This window comes from Dendropsophus ebraccatus, chromosome 7, assembly GCF_027789765.1.
Source record: "Dendropsophus ebraccatus isolate aDenEbr1 chromosome 7, aDenEbr1.pat, whole genome shotgun sequence".
Lineage (NCBI taxonomy): Eukaryota > Metazoa > Chordata > Amphibia > Anura > Hylidae > Dendropsophus > Dendropsophus ebraccatus.
Genome location: NC_091460.1, coordinates 9,077,429 through 9,101,853, shown reverse-complemented (window position 1 = coordinate 9,101,853; position 24,425 = coordinate 9,077,429). Strand labels below are relative to the sequence as shown.

The 24,425-nt window shown below is 45.2% G+C and overlaps 1 protein-coding gene across 1 annotated transcript; it reads left to right on the top strand.

Annotated features, from left to right (window-relative positions):
- Window positions 1-897: 897 nt before the first annotated feature.
- On the top strand, window positions 898-23,564 carry LOC138796423 (vomeronasal type-2 receptor 26-like). The gene is made up of 6 exons (XM_069976023.1): window positions 898-1,049; window positions 1,332-1,339; window positions 6,919-6,974; window positions 11,950-12,990; window positions 17,799-17,922; window positions 22,657-23,564. The coding sequence occupies exons 1-6, from the start codon at window positions 898-900 to the stop codon at window positions 23,562-23,564; spliced, it is 2,289 nt and encodes a 762-aa protein (XP_069832124.1).
- Window positions 23,565-24,425: the final 861 nt, after the last annotated feature.

Here is a 24,425-nt window from a genome sequence, read left to right as displayed (position 1 = left end):
GTGATATCTGCACTGCAAGTCCCAGCCAGCAGTCTGGAGTAACACAAATTAAAAATGATTTGATGCCTTTACAAGGGCTGTTTGGTTGTTTTGCTAGTATTCCCTGCCCTACTGGAACGCTAATTCCCTCCCTAACGCTCTCCCTGACCAGCAGCAGCTTTGTCCCTAATGTCTTCCAGCATACGTCTGAAGCGAGCCTCGACGGCCGCGCTTTTTATATGGCAGGGTCATCTGATCTGGCCAACCAATAGCTGCTATCGACATGTATGTACCAAAGAGTCTCCTGCATGTTTATTGACTGAGAAATAGCGCCCAAACTTACAGGAAACGGATGATGAGATTTTCTCGAGTATCGCGAGATGCTCGTCCGAGTAACGAGTACCATCGAGTACCCTAATACTCGACCGAGTACCATGCTCGGACGAGCATGTTCACTCTTTACCTGTGACTTGCCCCTGTCCAGGGGAAAAACTGTCATTTGGGTAGTTGTGGATAGATTTTTCAAGATGCGCCATTTTATCCCTATGTGCAAACTACCAAAGGCTCGTACTTTGGCTACATTAATTAATCATATTTTGCGCTTGCATGTGATTCCCAAAAATATTGTGTCCGACTGAGGTGTTCAGTTTGTGGCTAAGTTTTGTAGAGAATTCTGTGGTCGATTGGGTATCACCTTGTCTTTCTTGTCTGCCTTCGACCCTCAGACGAATGGGCAGATGGAGAGGATCAACCAGTATCTAGAACAGTTTCTGAAATGTTTAGTTGCTTATGCCCAAGACTAATGGAGGGACTTTATATCTCTACCTTAATTCGCCTTAAACAATCATGAGCAGCGCTCGCCTAAAATGTCACCGTTCTTTTGTAATTATGGTTTCAACCCTATGTATTCCTCTACTCATGCCGCCGAATCAGTTAACCCCTCAGCCGAAGCCATATTATCAAAACTGTGCACAGTTCGGGCCCAAGCTCATCAGAGCTTGGTCAAAACCCAAGAGCAATTCCAAAAACATGCTAAAAAAAGACGAATACTTGACCATCATATTTTTTAGGTGAAAAAGTGTGGCTCTCTACAAAAAACCTGAGATTAGGGGGGCAGTCTGGCAGGTCCATACCATTGACCATTTTACACCTGGTGCAGCCCCCTAGAAATCTCTACAGGGCCCCCAGAAGAGAGATAGATCACAGGGCAGCACCAGAGAGAAGTATATTCCCGTAAGAAGCTCTCTTATCCTTCTGAGACAGCGAAAAGTCTCTGAGTAAGGCTGGGGTCCTCTCTTTCTTTCCTAACTCCTTTAGTGAGGATAGGTGACTATGCTTTCATCCATTCTCAGGATACATGGTGAGGATATCTTCAACCTCTTTTGATTTTTACATAATAGGTGTCTATCACCTGATCTATACAGGTTGTTTCCTATTACTCTGGTATAGGCCATTTTAGTACCTTTTTGGATACTACCAATTCATTCAGTTTTGTCATGTTCTCAAGTACTGACCTATAGGTATACCACACTTTAAGTCTACGTTCACACAATGTACAGTGTGTGTTAGTAAAACAATGGACTTAAGGACTGAGGCAAATTTTATGAATATGACCTGTGTCACTTTATTAATAACTTAGGAATGCTTTTACCTATCCGGCTGATTCTGAGATTTTCTCGTGACATATTGTACTCTACATTTCGATAGTCGATACTTTCATTTTTTCACGTTCACTGCACAAATGTGCCTGTCATCATGGGTTCCATATCCTCAATGTAACGCTTGTTAGATTCCTTGAGGGGTGTAGTTTTCACAATGGGGTCACTTGTAGGGGGGTTTCCACTGTCTTGGCAGCACCAGGGCTCTGTAAATGCGACATGGCGTTAATCATCCATTCTGGCCAAATCCAACCTCCAAAACCCAAATGCCGCTTTTTCCTTTCGGAGGCTTGCCCTGCACCCACATGGCACTTTATGTCCACATGTGGGGGATTTACGTACTCAGGAGAAATTGCTCTACACATATAGTGTGTTTTTTTTTCTCTTTTAACCCCTTGTAAAAAATGAAAAATTCAAGGCTAGACCAACATTATAGTGTAAAAAATTTTATATTTCATTTTCACGCCAGAGTGTTCCACATTTGTGCCCTTCACCAGTGGGGTTCATATGAACTGAACACTTTGTTACATTCCTTGAGGGGTGTAGTTTCCATAATGGGGTCACTTGTGGGGGGTTTCAACTGTCTTGGCAACACGGGCCTTTTAAATAAAATATGGCCCTCGAAATCCAGCCTCCAAAAGCCAAATAGTGCTCCTTCCCTTTGGATGCTTACCCTGCACCCGCATGGCGCTTTATGTCCACATGTGGGGTATTTCCGTACTCAGGGGAAATTGCTTTACATATTTTGTGTTTTATTTATTTATTTGTTTCTTTTAACCCCTTGTAAAAATGAAAAAAATCAAGACAAGATCAATGATTTAGTGTGAAAATTAAAAAAAATTTACACTAAGGGGGAGATTTATCAAAGGGTGTAAAATTTAGACCGATGCAAACTGCCCACAGCAACCAATCACTGCTCAGCTTTAGGCAGTGCTGAAAGGAAAGCTGAGCTGTGATTGGTTGCTGTGGGCAGTTTGCACCAGTCTAAATTTTACACCCTTTGATAAATCTCCCCCTAAATGTTGGTCTAGCCTTGATTTTTTCAATTTCCACAAGGGGTTAAAAGAGAAAATAAATGCAAAATTAGTACGAAAATACGCCACATGTGGACATAATGTGCCATATGGGCACAGGGAAAGCCATCAAAGGGACAGAGCCCCATTTAGAGTCTGGAATGGAAGATGGAGGCCATGTCGCATTTACAAAGCCCCTGTGCTGCCAGGTCAGTAGAAACCCCCCACAAGTGACCCCATTCTGGAAACTACACCCCTCAAGGAATCTAACAAGGGGTGCAGTGAGCATATGAACCCCACTGGTGACGAGTACATATGTATAACATGTGGTGTGAAAATAAAAAAAATAATAAAAAATATATATATATATATATATATATATATATATATATATATATATTTTTCATTTTCACGCCACATATGTGCCCGTCACCATGAAGCCCTATCCCCCCTGCACCCCTTGATAGATTCCTCATGGGGTGTAGTTTCCAGAATGGGATCACTTTTGGGGGGTTTCTACTGTCCTGGCAACACAGGGGCTTTGTAATTGCATCATAGCAAGCCTCTAATGGGAATGGGGGCCATACCTATTTAGTGTAAAAAAGGGACAATTTTTAATAAATTTTGGGGTGTTAGGCCAATTATTAGTTTAAAAGGTTGAAAAGGACAGGTGTCCATCAAATTCAACCTGTGTTGATAAAGAGGAAGGCAATAAACCCTTGTGAGGCAGACGACAGTAGCCTCATTACAGGGAAAATACTACTTCTCGTCTCCATAATGGCCAATTTTCGACGTGATCCCTGAAACAGGAATAAGGGAAAGAATTTAGAAAATTTAGAACTCCAATGACGTATGGTACGCCTTGAAGCGATCCTGTATGCAGAGGACGGGGTGATCAGTAGAGATGAGCGAACTTTTCAAAAGTTTTTTCGGATTCGACTGAATTTCGAATTTCTTCGAATTTCATAGTTTAAAGCATCTATATGATACGGGGGTAGTGTATTTGGTTGAATTTAGGGCTCTACATGTCAGTAACATCATTATTTTTCCGATATCTCAAAGTAAATTTTTTTTTTACTTCAATATTCACCATTACAGGGTCTATGCAGGAAATTCACCATTACTGGGTCTATGCAGGAAACTCACCATTACAGGGTCTATGCAGGAAACTCACCATTACAGGGTCTATGAAGGAAATTCACAATTACAGGGTCTATGCAGGAAGAAGATCACAAATGCAGTACAGGAGCAGCAGTAGTCAACATGGAGGCCAGGCATCAACAACAGTAGTCAACATGGAGGCAAGGAAATATCCGAACCGGATCCCATACCGGCCGAACCGGTTCGCTCATCTCTAGTGATCAGGACAGGTGTCACACTGGAAAATGGTGTCCTTCCTTATCCCCCTATTACGACACACTCTGCACTTCTTCTGGGGTCTCCTGTTTTCCAGTGTGGGGTCCTTCACCTGGAAAATTTTGCCTTGGTATGATACGGGGTCCTTTATATGCAGAAGCGCTGGGTCCCCTCCATGGCAGTGAGGGACTGAAACAGGGGGTGTTGTTATAAAAGTTATCCCCATACAGGTGGTAACCTTTATCCAGCAGTGGGAAGATCAGTTCCCAAACGATCTCCCCACTAACTCCGAGGATGGAGGTGGGGGATATTCTAGGGGCTAGATTCGGGTGTTCCTTCCTTCATACATTCTAAGGCTATGTTCACACACCGTGAACAACCGGCCGTTCCGTGACCCCGGCCGGGTCACGGAACGGCTGGTCTCTGCCCGGATCATCGCGGCCCGTACCGGATGGATGATCTGTCCAGCCGCAGAGCTCTGATGCGGGCGCATCAGCGCGCGCCCGCATCAGAGCTTCCCCCTGCACACTATAGAGCGAACGGCCAGAGCCGCTCGCTTCATAGTCAGTTATTTGCGGCCCCATACGGGATCCGTGCCGAAGCGCATATGATGTGCGGATCCCATCGAAAGTAAGGCATTGTTCCATCGTGCCAAAAGTACGGCCGTTGTTGCTATCGACAACAACGGCCGTACTTTTACGTAGTGTGAACATAGCCTAAGGGAACGTGCACACCGTGGAATGTCGACAGATAACCTTTCACGCATTCTGCAACTGGCACCCCTGGCGGACTGATGCGGCCACGCTTGTCTCCGCATGTGTCATAGACTCCAGTCGATGCACGGGCAGATTTTACCCTCCGTCCAAAGTATGAACGTGTTCATTCTATGGACGGACAACGGACTCCACACGTGCATAGAATGGAGTCTATGACACGGGTGGAGACACGCCGCCCACATCAGTCCACCGGCGGGTGCCAGCTGCGGAAAGCACGAAGGGTTATCCTTCACCATTCCGCAGTATGCACGTACCCTAAGGCTGGGTTCACACTACGTATATTTCAGTCAGTATTGTGGTCCTCATATTGCAACCAAAACCAGGAGTGGATTAAAAACACAGAAAGGATCTGTTCACACAATGTTGGAATTGAGTGGATGGCCGTCATTTAATGGCAAATATTTGCTGTTATTTTAAAACAACGGCTGTTATATTGAAATAATGGCAGATAGAAAATGTGGCCCTAGCATAGGGGTGTACTCCACCTCCTTACTGGATTCCAGGTTATGCATGTGTGGTACTCGGCCAGTTACTGTGATGTTGTTTGTCATCACGTCAGCACTGTAGCAGTGCACAGGTGGGATGTTGACACCCATTTTGTGTTGGGGATAGTTTATGTCCCCAAATGGCATGTAACTTTCAGGCTTGTTGCGGGTGCCTTGGGCACTTGTCACAGCAAATCGGAGTGGTAGTAGACCCAGGGCCGTATTTACCACTAGGCACCCGTGGTCTGGTGCCTAGGGCAGCACCTTGCAGGGGGGCAGCACCAGGAAGCAGGGGGACAGGAAAAAAAATTATTTTTTAGTTTTTATTTTTTGTTTCCCTCCTCCCGTTCAGACTTGCCAGTAAATCTGGTGTCTTTTCCAGGGGGGTGGGGGGTATGGTGGTTTTGGTCAGGTCTGGTATCGCCAATAGGTGCGTGTAGATGTGGGGTCTCAAGGTTTAGTGCCTAGGGCAGCAGCAGCTGTTAATACAGCCCTGAGTAGACCCACCTGGGATGTCAATACCATCACCCACAGAGAAGGGAAAAAATTACCCAAGGTAGAAAGTGGTGTGTGGGTGCTGTTGCAAGTAGATAAGAGTCCCGTACGTTTAGTGAAAAATAGAAAACTTTACTGAACGAGGTTGCAGGTAAACAGTACATTCAATACAGGTAGTGCAAATCTTGATAAAACGTAGTTGCTGACAACAGAGTAAACCAGTGTTCTGTAGAAGTAGGTGCTTGTTGAAGTAAGTGCTTTGCAGAAGAGAAGGAAGAGGAGAGGAGTTGCCAGAGAAGCCCTGTCCAATGTAGGATATGTGCTCTGCCAGAACAACTTGACAGAAGAGAAAATGAAGACTGACTGTTAGAAAAAGGGCCTTGTATAATAGCAGTGGACCCGCTGGAACTAGCTGTGGACCTTAGGTGGACTCAATAGCCTCCCTGTAGCTGGGCAGAAGCGGGAAGGGATCCTCTTGCCATGGCTGCATATAATCCTCATCCTCCTCAGGCCGCCCCATAAGCACTCAAGGATGCCAGGATTCCTCCTCTTCCTTAGGCCGCCCCATAAGCACTCAAGGATGCCAGGGCTCCTCATCCTCCTCAGCCCACCCACAAAGCACTCATGATAACAAGGGATCCTCCTCCTCAGGCCACCTCATAAGCAATTGTTGATGGCCAGAATCCAGGTAATCAGCTTTCTGACAAGCACCTGCACCATGCTGCCAACCTGTCGGCACTTTTTTTCTCTACTGTTACTCAGGTGAGTAGAAGCACAGAAAGTCGGCACTAAAAAAAATCCTCTTTACCCACTATGTGAGAATGCAGAAACTCATTCAATGTTATGGTACATGTGGTGCAATGCTCCAGCAAAAAGACAGTCCTTGCATATGCAAAACTAAGGAGGACAGGAGGACAGGAGGAAAGGAGGAAAGGAGCAGCAACTCACCAGTAATCCTCAGATAAATAAATGCTTTATTCCATGCAAATTCCTCCACACAATAAAAAAGGACATATGAGACAGATGTCTGCGACCACCGCAAGGCAACAGCCGTTTCACACCATCACGCCTGATGAAGTGCCGTTGATGTGCGAAACGGCTGTTGCTTTGCGGTGGTTCCTGGCATCTGTCTCATATGTCCAATTTTATTGTTTAGAGCAGTGTTTCTCAACCTTTTCAAGCCAGGTACCCCCATTTGATGAGATGCTCCAGGCAAGTACCCCCAAGGATGCAATCAGTAATAATGCTCCCAGGGGTGGACATAGACTGCAAAGGGCCCCTGGGCAAAAAATGTGTTTGGGCCCCCATAACCTATTAATTTTTCCACCTTTCTGCCCTAAAGGTGCACACATATGTACGCCCGGGTATCCAGTACATGTGTTGTGGTTTCTCGGGAGGTCCCTACAGCACAGCACAGATGCCAGGGCCCTCTAAAGGACTGTACTGCAGTATGTGCAGGCCCCAGTGTGGGACTGGGGTACCTGTGGCTCACCAATAGAAGTGATAATGGGGGGCACCCAAATAAAGAATCTATCAGAAGTGACATGCTGACCTAGTCCCATCCTGTACTAATGTATCTGTGACTACAGCTCCCGGAATAACAGCTCTCAGAATGCCTTACACGTATGAAGCTCTCAGAGAATTCTGGGAGTTGTAGTTTCCAAGGGGGACAATCCCTTGAGTTGTATACTCATTTGTACTTCAAATCACAGCATATTCTGAGGGCTGCAGACTGTCAGTAAATGCTGGGAGTTGTAGTGTATAAAGCAGGTTACCCAGGAGATGTTGGGTGCAGTAGTGTATAATACATGGTATGTACAGCAGGTTACCACTGAGATGTTGGGTGCAGTAGAGTATATGATAGGGTATATACAGCAGGTTGGGTGCAGTAGTCCCCAGGCACTCAGTCTCTGTAGGTGCAGGTCCTGGTCGCTTCGCCCCTGGTGGGGCCCCCATGTTGAAGCCAGTAGTGGAGCAGGGGACACAGGTACTTCACTCTGTCAGTTTTCTGGTCAGAGCCCTGGATGGCGCCATCCTCTGGAACCCTCTCTCCCTGCAGCCTGTCCTTCCTCCCTGCTCACCAGCCATGGACACACAGCATTTCTTGCTGTCAGATGTCGGCTGGGCCCCCTAACACAGACACATTGACAGCTGGGCAGAGCTGGTTAGCAGGCCATGCAATGCCCAGGTCTGCTCTACAGCATCTCTAATTGCCACCCCCTGCAGGCAGTGAGGAAAGAGCTGCCCTGGGAACACATGATGTAAATGTATGGCACTCAGAACAGACGTGGGGGAGGGGCCTCTGCCCTAGAGATGGCAGAGAGGTGAGCAGCATCTACAGTGAGCGGCCGGGGGACACATGTGGCGGGGGGCCGGGGCAGTGGAGGGGCCAGCCAGACTAAGGCTCAGAGTCCGAGCCCCGTGGGCTTCTCTGTTGCCCTGGGCCCCTGTGCAGCTGAACCGGCTGAACAGGCGATATGTCCACCACTGAATGCCCCTTTCCCCAATAATAGATGCTACTTCCCTAGTAATAATGCCTCCTGTAGCAATTATTAATGTCCCCTCCCCAACAATAACAGCCCATGTGGCAAGTAATAATGCCCACCCTGTAGCTAGATGCCATGCTTTCTTTAGCCAGGTATGCCCCCTGCAGCTGCGATGCCCTGGCCCCTGGGGGCCACTTCCGCAGTGCAGATGTTGTGAGGGTGCAGGAACCGGGGCAGCTGTAGGATAATGTGGTCACGGTGTAGGCACGAGGGTGCTACAGCTGGAGACCGGGCTCCTGACCATGCGGGAATACTGGGCATGCGATTCTTCGTTGTCCTTAGTCAGGGCACCAATGATCACACCAATGCCAAGGTTCAGAAACAACGGTAGTTGTATATTTATTGTAACGGTGGTAACTAGTAGCAACAGTCTCTCCGGATGCAACCGGGAATAAGGCAGACTTGAATAAAGCAGAGTAATGGGTGATGCTGCAATAGGCTGTGAGAGTAGCGTGCTGGATGATGGGGGTAGTAGTGATACTGAAGTAGAGATGCTGGGTGGAATGAGACTTGAATGAAATACTTGCTGTTGATGATTTGAGAAGATGATGATGAGAGGAACTGAAGAATGACTGAAGAATCGACACCCAGATGAGAATCTTGAGACTTGAGACAGGAACACAGCCAGTGGACTGGAGCAGCAGAGCAAACGCAGGCCTCTCTCTTTTAGCAGGGAGAGAGGACAGATAGAACTTGTCTCCTGAAGGTCTGAAGGTGGAGGACAAGACTCGACTCAACTCACAACCTAACCCCTCTGTGGCAGGGAATAGACTGCGGTAGCACAGGAAATCACATGGTAACCCCAGCCAAAAGCTCGATGACCATTGGTGTTACCATGGAAGCAGGGCACAGTCACGTGACATCCAGCCATTGCATCATCACATCATTAGGCATATACAGAGGAATATACATATGAGAAGTACCATCCTTGAACACTAGGAGGCGACATAATACCTTTAGACACTGATACCTGAATATATATGCAATAAATGACTGAAATAGCAGACCTGAATACTGCAGGGGTGACACAATACACGCAGTTTGCAGTGGACCATAGCTTTCCAGAACAGAACTGTTTACAATAAAAGTATGAGCATAAGAAGGGCTGTTCTGGGACACTGCACAGCCACTTGCCCCTTCCCCCCACCCATTGCAGTAACAGTTTTGAGCAGAAGAATTTTTAGTTCTACTATGTCACATTATTCTCTTACATATGTAAAGATACCAGGTGTACACAGATGCTGCAGAGTATCACACCCTGCAAACTATAGAAGAGAATACAGCAGTGATATCAGATACCAGGTGTACACAGATGCTGCAGATTATTACACCCTGCAGACTATTGAAGAGTATACAGCAGTGATATCAGCTACCAGGTGTACACAGATGCTGCAGAGTATTACACCCTGCAGACTATTGAAGAGTATACAGCAGTGGTCAGACACAGTCACAGGTAGTATACAGAACTATCACAGAGGATCTGTCATCTGTCTTGTCATTGTGCTGTTCCCCTGTTATCCCTCCTGGAAATCTAGGAATAAACTGATCATTGGGTGTTACGGTCTTATTACACAGAGAGATTATCGGCCAAATCAGGCAGATGCCCTTATAATAGGATTTCTCTGTGCCCCCATATAGTTTACATAGCGCCTTTTCTGACCTCATATAGTATATGTAACTCTTCTGTGGCCCTATATAGTGTACAGTACATATACCCCCTATGTAAGCCTATATAGGCCTCTTCTGTGCCCCCCATATGGTGTTTATATGCCCCCTCTGTGCCCCATATTGTTTTTTATATGCATCTTCTGTGCCCTATGTAGTTGTTTTATTCCTCTCTCTGTGCCAAATGGTTTTTCTATGCCCCCTGTGCCCCATATAGTTGGTTTATGCCCCCTCTGTGCCCCATGTGGTTGTTTTATACCCTTCAATGCACCAACTTGTTTTCTATGCCCCCTCTGTGCCCCTTACAGTCTTTTTACGCCCCCTCTGTGCCCCATATAGTTGGTTTATGCCCCCTCGGTGCCCCATATAGCTGTTTTATACCCCACTCTGTGCCCCATATAGTTGTTTTATGCCCCACTGTGCCCCATATTGTTGGTTTATGCGCCTGCTTTGCCCCATGTAGTATTTTTATACCCCTTCTGTGCCCCATACAGTGGTTTTATGCCCCACTTTCTGCCTAATATAGATGGTTCATGCCCCACTCTTTGCCCATATAGTTGGTTTAAGCCCCACTCTGCCCATATAGTTAGTTTATGCCCCACTCTGTGCCCATATAGTTAGTTTATGCCCCACTCTGTGCCCCATATAGTTGGTTTATGTCTCACTCTGTGCCCATATAGTTGGTTTATGTCTCACTCTGTGCCCATATAGTTGGTTTATGTCTCACTCTGTGCCCATATAGTTGGTTTATGTCCCCTCTGTGTCCCATGTAGTATTTTTATGCCCACTCTGTGCCCCATAAAGTTGTTTTGTGCCCCACTCTGTGCCCATATAGTTAGTTTATGCCCCACTCTGTGCCCATATAGTTAGTTTATGCCCCACTCTGTGCCCCATATAGTTGGTTTATGTCTCACTCTGTGCCCCATATAGTTGGTTTATGTCTCACTCTGTGCCCATATAGTTGGTTTATGCCCCCCCACTTATCCTCCCTCTGTGCCCCAATTAATTTTCTATACCCCCTCTGTGCTGTGCTCCCACTAGAAAGAAAAAAAAAAAGATCAACTCACCTGTCACCAACTCCCTAGCAGTGTCTCTTCCAGCAGCTTCCCCATCTCTGATTCTGCTTCTGTACCAGGCTACCTGCGTTGGAACGTCACAGAGGAGACCGCATCAGAGATGGGGAAGCTGCTAGGAGAGACACTGCTGGGGAGGAAGACACTATGAAGGAGGATGTTCTCAGCTCAGCTGCGGGCCTCAGCTGTTGGTTAAGCAGCACAGAGGCGGAGGGCTGAGGACATCCTCCTTCATAGCGTCTTGCTCCCCAGCAGCGTCTCTCCCAGCAGCTTCCCCATCCCTGATGCGGCGGTGCTGTTAGTTTATAAAAATTACGCATCCTGGTTGGGGGCTTTTTTCACTCCTCTCCATACCCCTTCAACCTGCGCTGCGTACACTCTGAGGTATGCGTACTGCAGGTTGAGAAACACTGGTGTAGAGGAATTTGTATGGAATAAAGCATTTCTTTATCTAAAGATTACTGGTGAGTTGCTGCTGCTTTCCCTCTATTTTATGCTTTTTTCTACTGTAATTTCATTTTCATGGAGAGGAGCAAACACGTGAGCAGAGACACAACTCCATAGGGGCGGAAACACACAGGGACAGAGACATACTGTAACTTCATAGGGGCGTAAACACATGGACAGAGACAGAGCTTTCTCTTGGTGTTTCGCAGACTTTTCTTGCACCAATTTTGATGCATTCACCCATAGAAAGCAATGTGACATTAACATTTTTTACAGTAAATAAATACACATTTTGGACATGGTTTTCAGCCCCAATAGTCCAAGTAATGTAGCTGCAATTGGTTAGCTGTTCTAGTGCAGTTCGATTAATGTTTGGTTCTAACAAACCCAAACTTTATGCCAAAATTTGTTGAACCCTGTACTAAATGTTTTTCTGTTTCCTCCTGTGTATTACAGATCAGCTATGGAGCCACCGACCACTCACTATCTGATAGACGCCTCTATCCACATGTTTTCCGCACCGTCCAGAGTCACCATGTCCACAATATGGTAATAACCAAACTGGTGAAGCACTTTGGCTGGACCTGGGTTGGGATTTTAGTATCAGATAATGATGCCGGAGAGAATGAGCTGCAGATACTGACAAAGTACATGAGAGAGGACGGGATCTGTGCCGCTTACATTATAAAGCTTACAGAGGAGAATGCCCGTAATAATGAGTATATTTCACATTTATTACAGAGTCCACAGGTCAGTGTCATTATATTATGCGGCACCTACACAGAGTATGGAGCTATGTTACTATGTCATAATGAACCTATTTTTTTAAACAAAACTCTCATCCTTCCACCATCTTGGGCTTCCCACGGCATTGTATCACAAAAGCAATATCCAGGAATTAACGGGAGTCTAGCCGTGGACTTTTCATCACAACCTTTTCCAAGAGAGGAAGATTTTATGAAAAATTACAGGAAACTCCCCAGTATATGGAATTTTGAGGGGGTAAGGCTAACATTGGATTTAATAGCAACAAATGGAGATAAAGATTCCTTTATTTACTACAATATAACAGATGACTGGACAAATGTGACTCATTTTCACGCTAATCCAAGTCTGAGGAATTACCTCTCCTCCGGGGTCTCTACAAGAGTCTATCATGCAGTAGAAATCCTGGGAAAATCTCTACATGAAATGTTCTTATATATAAAAGACAAATATCAAGAAAATTCTATCCCTGGACTTCTACAATATACCCGGAGGTTACAGCGCTATCTACAGAGGATGAAGTCTCCACTGGACCCAATGACATCTTCATATTACTTCAATGACCAAGGAGAAGCTGCACATCCATATAAGATAATAAACTGGATACTTACAAAAAAGGCCACACGTAAAGATGTACGAAATGTAGAAGTAGGAAATTTTACTTCCTGGGATGTCAGAGGTCAGAAGCTTTACCTGGAACACCAGTCTATAACCTGGAAACATACACAGGAGGTTAGATGTGTTACATTATACATTTAATCACCTGAACTATTTAAATTGTCGTTTTGAAAAACTTTTGACATGTCACAGAGATATTATAGACACTAGAGATAAGCGATCCCTACTCGAGTATTGCACTACTTGAAAGATTTGTTTTCGAAAAATATTAATATTAATAAACGTTACTAAAACAGCTCTCCTATCTGGAGAGTCGAAGCCCACTTGGGAAATCACTGGCTGTGGTGCTGTCCCGTTTCAGTCACTGTGTCAGTGAGCAAGACGCACGCTTGGCCCATGGCACTGCCGGACTGTGTGCTGGACGGCCAGTTGGCTAGGGGTATGGTTGCATTCTTGTTTCTGCAGCGGCCAGGGCTGCCCTGTTGAGCGGCACAGCTGCGCTGAGTTTGTGGTGCTAGCTGGTAACCAGCACCACTAGTCAGATTGCTGTATATGTCCTGGGTCTGGAGTCTCAGCTCCAATCACATCATGGGCTGGGACTCCAAACCCCATAAATATCCTCCCATACTCGTATGCCTCGCCAGCGATAGAGCCTAGTTTACTAGTGTTTCTTGACCTAGCGTTCATTCTTGCATTGTTTATTGGTATTCTGACTTCTGGCTTTTAGACTTTGACTATTCTCTTGGATCACGTTTTGTACTGCGCCGCCCTCTTGTTGCTGAATTGGACCTCTGACCCTGCTGTATTGTGTTGCTTTGTCTTGCCTTTGTTCTGTGTTCACACTTACATAGGAAAAGAGACCTGTTGTCCTCTGCCGTTAGGGCTGTTGAGGCAATTAGGCAGGGACAGCGGGGCAGGTGCCAGTGTCAGGGCTACACCTGTCCTTTGTTGTTCTGGTCCCATATCCTGACACACTGATTGGCTGAGCCGAAGTAATCCTCAGAATACCAATATCAAAACAAAAATGGAGAAAAAGGAGCAGAACACCCATCATTTTGACATGTCTTCTGCACCTTACAGTATGCAGCATCTTTACATATTGCTGCTTACAGTGTGCCACCCAAGGGGTTAAGTGAGGATGCATTACATGCAACATACAGCACCCCCACTTAGCCCCTTGGGGGCCAGACTGATCTCCCACTACACCCATCTCAGCAAGCAAGGGTGTTAATGGACTCTCTCCCTTGAGAGGGTGGGTTCAATGCAGGGGAGAAGGGGGGAACGTTTCTACTCACCCTTGATGTCTTCTCTCTTCACCAGAGCCTGGCTTTGGCTCCTGATAGGTCCGCCCAACCAATCAGTGGCTGATTGGCTAAGCGGACATAAACAAAAGGCCATGGAAGGGAGAGTAAGACTCCCCCCCCCCCCGTACCCATGAGACCCTTCAGATCAGTGGCAGGACCTCTGCTGATCCAGAAACTTGGGTCTTTATGGGTATGGGGTCCATAGAGACCTGACCTTCCAGATTAGCAGAAAATCTCATCGCTGATCCGCAGGGTACTTTTTAAGAATATGTTCACAGGTTGTATGACACCGGCCGTTCTGTGACCCGGCCGTTGTCAGAAAAGATCATCCCAGTACCGGCCGGATGATTTTTACAGCCACAGAATTCTGATGCGGACACATCTGTGTGTACCTGCATCAGAATTCCCCACTGCTTATAATGGAGTGTGCGGCACTGACAGGGTTTTCTGCGGCCCCTATTCGATGAAAAGTAGCCACAGAAAAATGACATGTCAGTTATTTGAGGCACCGCTAGGGAATCCGACCGGAGTGTATACACTCCGTCCGGGATTCCCTTAGCCTGCAACACAATGTAGGTAAAGGATTAATCACGGCTGTGTGATCAATAATTTACGTACGTTGTGTGAACATGGCCTAAGGCTGTGGAAATGCACTATGCATTTTCACAGACTATTGGGGCTATAATAGAATAGATCCTATTGCCGTCTATTCCATTATAGCAGAAAATTAACTGTATATTTAGTTAAAGTAAAAAAAAGTTGTTCTAATTTTGCTATTGTGAATGAAAAACAGCAAAATTAGAACAAAAAAAAGTTTTAATTAAAAATAAACTGTTACCATGATCGCTAATACCGCTAAATACCACTCCCTGTAATAGTTTATATTCAACTAAAACAGGTGTCATTGTGGACTTGGTGACCTCCAAGTGGTCGGATTTAGGTTTCCAAGAAACGAGCATTTTTTTCCCTTTGACTTTAATGGGGTTCGATATTCGATCGAATAGTCGAGCATCACGGTCTATTCAAGTCCAATTTCCAGCTTTTGAATATTTTACTACTTGCTCATCTCTAATAGAGGCAGGTCAAAAGTTTTGATCGGTCTGGGTTTGAGTGTTACAGATCAGGAGAACGAGCAAGGAGAGGACTGTGGTGCAATGCATCCTCTCCTCGCTCTGTGTACGTAAAAAAAAAGAGAGGAGCTTATAATGGAGCTCTATGGAGCCCAACTCTTTTTCCTTACACAGAGCGGGGAGAGGATTCTCCGCAGCATGGTCATCACCTCACTCATTCTCCCGATCTGTACGGGTGTGAAGACTCAGAATGTTCGGGGTTGTATATGAGGTTATAGTGTTGCCTCTGCTTTTTAGGAATCCTCTATCAGAGTATCACATCGGCAGTACTGTGTTGGAAAAGACTTCAGAAGAGAAGGATTTAGGGGTAATGATTTCTGACAGCCTTAAAATGAGTCACCAGTGCAACCAGGCGGTGGGGAAAGCAAATCGTATGCTGTGGTGTATAGCTAGAGGTATAACCAGTAGGAAGAGGGAGATTGTGATCCCACTGTATAGAGCTCTGGTGAGGCCACATCTGGAATACTGTGTCCAGTTCTGGAGACCTCATCTAAAAAAGGACATTGATAAAATAGAACGGGTCCAAAGATGGGCTACAAAAATGGTGGAGGGTGTGAGGCATAAACCATATCAGGAAAGATTTAAAGATTTGAATCTGTATAGTCTGGAGGGAAGACGGGAAAGGGGGGACATGATTGAAACCTTTAAGTATGTTAAGGGACTAAATAAGGTTCAAGAGGGGAGTGTTTTTAGTAAAAAACTGAGCTCAAGAACAAGAGGACACAGTGAGAGGTTAGTTGGGGGAAAGATCAGAAGCAATGTGAAAAAATATTATTTTACTGAAAGAGTAGTAGATACCTGGAACAAACTTCCAGCAGAGGTGGTTGGTAAATCTACAATAACAGAATTTAAACACGCCTGGGATAGACATATATCTATCCTAAGATAATAAGGAAGAAAATACTAAAAGGGCAGACTAGATGGACCCAGTGGTCTTTTTCTGCCGACGATCTTCAATCTTCTATGTTTTCCTCAGAAACAGTGCCAACCTTGTCCATGGCCGAGTCTGGTATTACAGCTGTTTCCCAGGGAGAATAGGCAGAATCTGCCTTTTAATCTCATCCAATCCCATTAAAGACAAAATATAACCTGTAAAGATAAGTTGGTAAGATCATATTTGTGATATTTCTAAAGAAAAATATAAAAAGAGTTAATTTATGTTGGGGTAAAAAAACAGCAAGAAATTTATGTATAAATTTTGCATAATTTCTCTACTAAGGCCTCTGCAATTTGCTGTGGGTGCTTTGATTTCTTTTTACTCTTGTACGCAGCCCAAGTAATGTTCCCCTGAAAAACGTTCTTTCTTTGTTTTCTTTCCTATCCATAGTTTGTTTAAAATTAGGAAAAATTGTAAAGGAAATTTTTAATAAAGATCATTTTTACAGTTGCCTAATTTTGCATTCAGGAAAGAAAAGAACAATATAAAACAATCAGAGCTAAGCTGACCGTTACATAATCCCAAAGGAGAAAAAAAGTAGGGGAAAAAAGTGAAACCTTTTTCAATTTGAAATTTCCTCTTTTATTGCAGTATTTACCTCTTGTCTCTTTAGGGGAGAGGGGGTGAAGTGGATGAAGACTATCTATGATTTTTTTTTACCCAACAAGAATTGCCCCATCTCAACAGAGAGCAGCAAGGTGGGGTGCGGGTATTTCAGTTTCCTCCCAAAACATACAGATGAAGGTGAATTTAGATTGTGAGCCCTATAGGGGACAGGGAGAAATAATTGCTTTTATTTGTATAGAGCACACAGATTCTGCAGCACATTATATAGTTTTGCCAATTATTGCTCCCGTCCCCAATAGATTTTTAAAAGTTAAAACTTTACTGCAATGTATCTAAACTTATAACATTTCATCCACACAGTAGTTAGTAGTTAGAATCCTTATCTAGATTGATTGATGTACAGTGCTAAGTTTCCAGAAGTGGGGAAGTGGGGGAGGAGTATCATTGGAGTATCTGGCTACGGAAGCTGGCGGGGGTCGGGAAGGAAGGGTGGTCATGCGGGGGAGGGGGGGGGGCGTGATCTCTGCCCCCTCCCCATTCTCCCCTGCAGCTGTTACAAGATAGTAACATCGGCAGGGGACAGCGGAGAGGGGGGCAGACACAGAGACATCAGTTTTTGGGATCATAATGATCCCATAAGCTTATGTCAAAACACGACCTGGGCATTGAGGCATCCATTGCCCCAGGTCACGAAAGGGTTAAATTAATACAATTACAGAAAACATCATACCTCAAGCTGTTTTACAGAAAAAAGTGATGTGTATAAATGTTTCCATTCAGTATCTAATAATTATTGTCCATGTAGCCGCCATCAGGAGTTACACCTGGTACAGTCATCCGCTATTGTGGTGTCAGGATGATATACTGTATATGTATGGACACATCACCTCCTGTAGTATACACCCTCCTAGGTCACTATTACATTTATCACACATGCACATTCAGTCTTTGTCATTCTGTAAAGTTTCTTGTCTTTTCCTTCAGGTCCCAGTATCCCGCTGCTCAGACCCATGTCTACCTGGAAGCCGGAAAAAGGCGAGAGAAACAATCCATACCTGCTGCTATGACTGTGTCCTGTGCTCCGAGGGAGAGATATCCAATATATCAGGTATATAGTAGTGTGAGGAATAGTACAGTATTACCAGGGTGGTGAAATTGGTGAAATACAATAATGTTCAAGAATTAAAGGAGAAGTCGGGGGGAGGTTGTGCACTAGCTGAGCTCCTGCTATCTTCAGCCTAAATTGGCACAACCCAACAGCTCTGACCACAAAATCTACCTTCTGGAGACTCCTAAAGGCAAGCTACCATACTGGCCAGTGATAAGGAAGGGGAAAAATAAGAAGAAAGCCCCTGTTAATGTTTCAATATGTTTTATTGAAAGGTTTTAAAAAAAATGTATGCAATAAAACAAATAGCGTGCCCCTGTATGGGGGGGGGAGGGGGGCAAGTATCAAGCAGGTATATAAAACATAAACGCTTTGAATATAGTATGCAGGAGTGGTGCAGGTATATAACAAACAACATACAACAGGTAGACAAACAAACATTGTGTGAACAGCAAATCACCAATGGAAAAATGCAGGGAAAAGAAAACAGAACAATACCATCCATTACATTAATTTGAAGGCAAATAAGGACGTTGCATCTCAATGGTAGAATTAAAGTCATTAAGTCGCAAAAACTAACTGATGAGTAAAGACTTAACATATCATAAGCATCACACCAAACAGACAAACACAACAGTGATATATGCCTGTTGTCAACATGAGCTAACTCACATCACAAGAAATATCAAATAGGCAGTGCTATATTATGCTAAATGTTAGTGTGAGAATTGATAGCCCAGGAACTGCAAAACTGTTAATAGTGGACTAAATCGCCAAAGAGTGATGGACCTGGCAGGCAAGAGAAGTGGAAAGACAGTAACACTGGCACTGACAAATAAACAGGCTGACGACAGGCCAATGCAAAGCAACGTCAAGAAAGAACTGACAAAGGTGGCAAATCCAATAATAGCTATAAGAATACACAAATAGGTCCCTAAACATATGCTATGAGTAAGTAGGGTTATATGGTAAGTGCAGGCAGAAGACCTGTAGGCTATAGTCAGTCTAGAAAGAGCAGTAAACGCAAGCCTAATGGATCAGTATTATAGTCGCATCAATGTAGAGACATAAAAGAAACAACTTAGAGAATCTAAAAGACCTCCACGTAATAACGAGTGGAGATACACAGAACAGGAAATAAACAGTGAACAGGACACGCAATCGAACAAGCACTACGGACAACTCTTCTAGAAAAACAGCATATCCGTAGTTGGCGATTGCCATGGGGAGGCCACAGAGTTCACTATGAGTCAAAAAGCGTTCAAATTAAATATAACAGTAGCAATAAGGATCCACCAAGCTTCAAATAACAATATAAACAAGGAGTTGGAGAATGATGTCCATAGGAGAGCATTATTCAGTAGGTCCGCTCTGCACAGAAGGAGACTGCACGCCATCATTTCAGGAGTCAAAAGGAATACTCCAGTCCTTTAGAAGTTGCAGACCAGCTTCTAAATCCCGAACCAAGAAAGGTTCAGAGTCTCTATATACAATCAGGCGTGCCGGGAGCCCCACTTGTAGAGGACGTTGTTGTTTCTCAATGCAGACGTGAACGGGGCTAGAGATCTACGCCTTTTCAGCGTAGCAGATGAGAGATCTGTAAATACCGAAATCTTTGCATGTGTAGTTGACGACTCAAGAGCCTTCCTAGTAGAGTTGCGGAGTCGCACTATAGTGTCCCGGGGAACATCAGAGTGCAGATGCTTAGGTCTAGGGACCCGTTTCACCCAATCAATGGTAAGTTCCTTGTGAGAGCGGTCAGGCAAATGTTCCTTAAGAAGGCGCTGGACAAAGGAAGGTAGATCAGGAGCCAAAGTGGATTCTGGAATGCCTCATATCTTGACATTGTTGGACTAGGAGCGGTCATCAACTGCTGCTAGTGTATTACGTAGTTGCTGCACTTCTGCCTCCAAGTCCCAGTGTGAATCTAGTAAAGCGTTGTATTGGGCAATAAATTCGGACATGGTCTCCTCTAATTGCAGAGCTCTCTCCTCCATCCCAGATATAGAGGCTCTAACAGCAGCTATAGTGCTTGCAAAGCCAGCATTAATAGAATTTGTTAGTGCCAGAATAATGCTTTTCAGAGATAGGCTGGTTAACGGATCAGAGGATTCAGGCAAAGCAGCTAAACAGTAATTATCAGCTATGCCAAATGCTGCAGCAGGAGAGAGGAGATCTGTGGGCCTTGCACATTGAGGTGGTGCAGGGACAGCCCTTTTGAAGGTACCTGCAGGTTGTGACTCGAGGGGGGAAAAAGCACAGGCAGAAGATGACATGCTGCTGTGTGAGTCTGTCTGGCTCTGACCACGTTGTACCTTAGGCTGCAAATCATCAGGGGTTAATCTCGGCTGAGAGCATACAGATGTAGGGCTGCCCTTTGTCTTACCCACGCTGTGGGGGGTCCGCTGGGATGGAGTCCCGGAGGGAGCAGATGAGGTGTCACCCTGGGGTCTCACTGCTTCTGTTTCTGCCGTCAGAGCCGCCTGCCACGCAGTTCCGACAGCGGCGTTGAGGAGATCCATGTAGGAAGCTGCAGGAGAGCCGGCGCCATTTTTCAGTGCCGGTGCGGTGGGGATGGAAGATTGCAGCTTCCTCCGGGCGGCAGCCGTAGCCTTTTTCGATGTTAATTTCCTTGTACAAGGCATTCGGAAGGTTTAATCTTGAGCAGGGTCTGTAATAAAGGTAGATTAGAGCGTTGGACCTGTTGCTTTCAAGAAGCTATAGCAGGAGCCCGGTGGATGTGCTTCTGCTCTCTTTGGCCACTAGACAGGCCCCCCCCCCCCCCCCCAAGCCCCTGTTAAGCTGATTAAATTTCTCCCGGCGGCTGAGTCCTCACAAAATGGCGCCGGCCTTACTACACCGGAGCGCACCACACCACATAACTCGACCCCACTGCATGCACACACGACCCAGTCCCGGTCTCCACTAGAAACGCTTATGCAGGAGGTAAGCGGACACCCGTTCCTACCCCATCATTGCCTCCCACTCCTCTATTGTGGAAAACACCTTTGCCGAATCGGCTATCACCAAATCACCCCAATTCATTACAAGTGCGTCAGCGCTGAATCCTAATAATATTAATGACGTATCCCTTACAGCAAGAATGATGAAAGCACTACTGGAGGACCTTAAACAATCCATACATACGGATTTTATGCACATCTGCAATAACCTCCGGAAGGACATTACCAACATAGGAGACCGCACTTCTCACATAGAGAATAAAATGGCCGAGCTTACTGCTGCCCACATAGCAGATGTTACTAATACGCTTGAGGAGAAGGTGGAATCATGGAATCTGAAGCTGGCTGATTAGAGGAGCGTCCTAGAAGAAACAACCTATGTCTGAGAGGGGTCCCTGAGACAGTTAAGCCTGAACAACGAAAAGAGTTTGCAATAGACTATTTCTCTGCTTTACTGCCATCAGCAACAGATTCAGATCTTGAGATTGACAGAATTCACAGACTCCCAAAGCCAAAACATTTACCAGCTACAGTACCGAGGGACGTAATCCTGAGAATCCACTTTTTCCATATTAAAGGGGTACTCCGGAAGGGGGGGGGGCATTTTTTCCTGACACCGGGGAGTAGGTGGCTGAGGGAAACGACGTCCACTCACCTCCCCGGTTCCAGCGGCAGGTCCCAGTGCCACTTCCTGGTGTCTGACACGGGCCCAAAACGTGACGCCTCAAGTCCGCTCAGCCAGTCATTGACAGAGGCGGGTTCCATTTCAAGTCCACTCAGATCCTGCCTCTGTCAATGACTGGCTGAGCGGACTTGAGACGTCATGTTTTGGGCCCGCGTCAGACACCAGGAAGCGGCCTGGCACCGGGGACTGGAGCGCCGTGATGCGGGACTTGCCGCTGGTACTGGGGAGGAGAGTGGACGTCGTTTCCCTCAGTCACCTCCTCCCCGGTGTCAGGAAAAAAATGCCCCCCCCCCCCTCCCCCGCCGGAGTACCCCTTTAAGGAAAAGATAATGGAGAAAATGAGAAGAGGTGTTGCTCTCCCTGACCGATTCAAGGACATCTCCATTTTTGCTGAGTTATCAGCTGCGACTATGACGAGACATCGTGCCTTTACTCAAAGCACTAGAATACTCAGGGACAATGACGTGCCATATCGCCGGGGTTTCCCAGTAAAGCTCAACACTAACCACAACGGATCTTAAGTCTTTGCTAACTCTCCCGAACAAGCCATGAGACTTTGTAAAGAATGGGACTTAACCCCTCATATGCAACAACCAGTGGGAGGTAAACGTCCCTCCTTCTCTCCACGTGTAGATCAGGAGTCATCTTCTACCTCATCTGCCAAGCAGTGGGCACCATGAGAATGATCAGAGTTGTGGTATCTGTTTTACTTTCCTTCAAAAAATAAGAAGTTTCACACTGTATTTTTTCTTTTCTGTTATTTCAAGTGTGCCAAGGCCTAAAATAATACCTATTCATGGGCTGTTAGGGACATGTTTGTTGCGAGAAATTCTGCGACCCCCTATGAACAGACACTTATGAAATGTCCACCCGAGGCGTATGCCAGGGAGCAGGTGCAGATTCGCCCCTTCTCCCTGTTTGCTGTGCTGCACAATGTTATAACTGTTTCCTTTGATTGAATAAACCAAACTTCACGATCTGAATTCTACTGGATTGCTGTGGAATATTGATTGAACTAGATAGATAGATAGATATAGGACATATATAATTCTTTTGATATGAATATGTTATGAAATCTTCCTACAGATTCTGAAACCTGCAATAAATGTCCAAGTGATGAATGGCCGAATGAGAAGAGAGACCGATGTCTGCCCAAAGTCCTGGATTTCATCTCTTACCACAATGACACAATGGCTTCTGTATTCTCCTGTGTCTCGCTCTTCGGATGTCTTGTGACCGGCTCCATATTGGGAATATTTATCTCCTACCGGGACACTCCTATTGTTAGAGCTAATAACCGGAACCTGAGTTATCTTCTCCTGGTCTCCATCTTCCTCAGCTTCCTCTCCGTCTTCTTGTTTCTTGGTCGTCCCAGTGATGTCACTTGTAGATTACGGGAAACCAGTTTTGGAGTTTTCTTCTCAGTTGCCGTCTCTTCACTTCTCGCCAAGACTGTGATGGTTTGTGTTGCTTTTAAGTCCACCAAGCCTGGAAGCCCCTGGAGGAAATGGCTGAGTGTGAAGCTTCCCTATGCCATAGTGTTGTTGTGTTCATCCATTCAGGTTGTAATCTGTGTTATCTGGTTGTCTATCTCTCCACCATTCCAGGACCTGGACACTCAGTCTTATCCTGGGAAGATCATAATTCAGTGTAATGCAGGGTCAGATATCTGGTTCTACTCCATGTTGGGGTATCTGGGGTTCCTGGCAGCGGTGAGCTTTGTTCTGGCTTTCATGGTGAGGACATTACCGGACACTTTCAATGAGGCCAAGTACATCACCTTCAGCATGCTGGTGTTCTGCAGTGTCTGGATCGCCATGATCCCGGCTTATCTGAGCACCACAGGGAAATCCATGGTGGCTGTGGAGGTCTTTGCAGTGATGGCGTCCAGTGCTGGACTGTTAGGATGTGTGTTTCTCCCCAAATGTTTTATCATTTTATTTAGATCTGAAATGAATAGAAAAACTGACCTGCTTGGGAAGAGGAAGGAATGACTGGGAAATATCACACTGCCTGATAATAGAAATTTATTGTAAACACTTACAATACCAAGATCCCTGCAATCCCAAGCTCACTTGGAAGATGTCTCTTTTTTTTCTTTGTAGCAAGTAGACTAATTGTGAAAAAATATTTAATACCTGAACTTTCTGACTCATATAAAAAATTCATTTATATTAATTAAAGAAATATATATATATATATATATATGTCTCAGACTTCATATAAATAGATCCCATACACCATTGTTCTATAGTACAGTAAGCTTTAAAGGTGTACTGCAGGTAAATGTAAGAAATCATGGAATGCAGGGGGTGGTGGGTACATAACAATCAAGGGATACTGACCCTTTACCATTTCCTCACACCCATATTGCCACAACTCACTGTTACCCTCTGGTTTTCTAATTCCCCCAGCTTCTTTTGTCATTACAATCCCACAGTAAGTGCCCGCTAAGTCGGTTAATGACTGCAGAGATGTCCCGCCTCAGTTACTGACTTGCTGAGCAGACATTTTTGAGCCAGATTGTGATGTCACATCAACGGGAGACCTAGGGGAGCGGCTGAGGACTATGATTGGTGGTGCTACTGCTACAGAGGTACGAGGATGGGTAAGTATCCCTTAATTAAAATGTTCTCAACAGCCCATGCCCTCCATGTTTTTAAATTTACCCAGTGTTCTCATTTAAGTATTTGGGTAGTTAGTAAAAAAAAATATTTTAATTATAATTAGAGATGAGCATGTATCTATCTATACACATAGTCAGGCAAGTCTTCTGTTGTTGTTTTTTTTTTTTCTTCTTTATTTTTTAGCTTATCCAATCAAGTGTCATAATAAAACAGGTCAGGAATGTCAGG

Excerpts from the sequence above, each read along its gene's own strand:
- LOC138796423 (XM_069976023.1), top strand. The coding sequence starts at position 898 with ATGCCGCCGAATCAGTTAACCCCTCAGCCGAAGCCATATTATCAAAAC. Across the intron at positions 12,991-17,798 it reads CCTGGAAACATACACAGGAG|GTCCCAGTATCCCGCTGCTC; the intron begins GTTAGATGTGTT and ends CTTTTCCTTCAG. Across the intron at positions 17,923-22,656 it reads AGAGATATCCAATATATCAG|ATTCTGAAACCTGCAATAAA; the intron begins GTATATAGTAGT and ends ATCTTCCTACAG.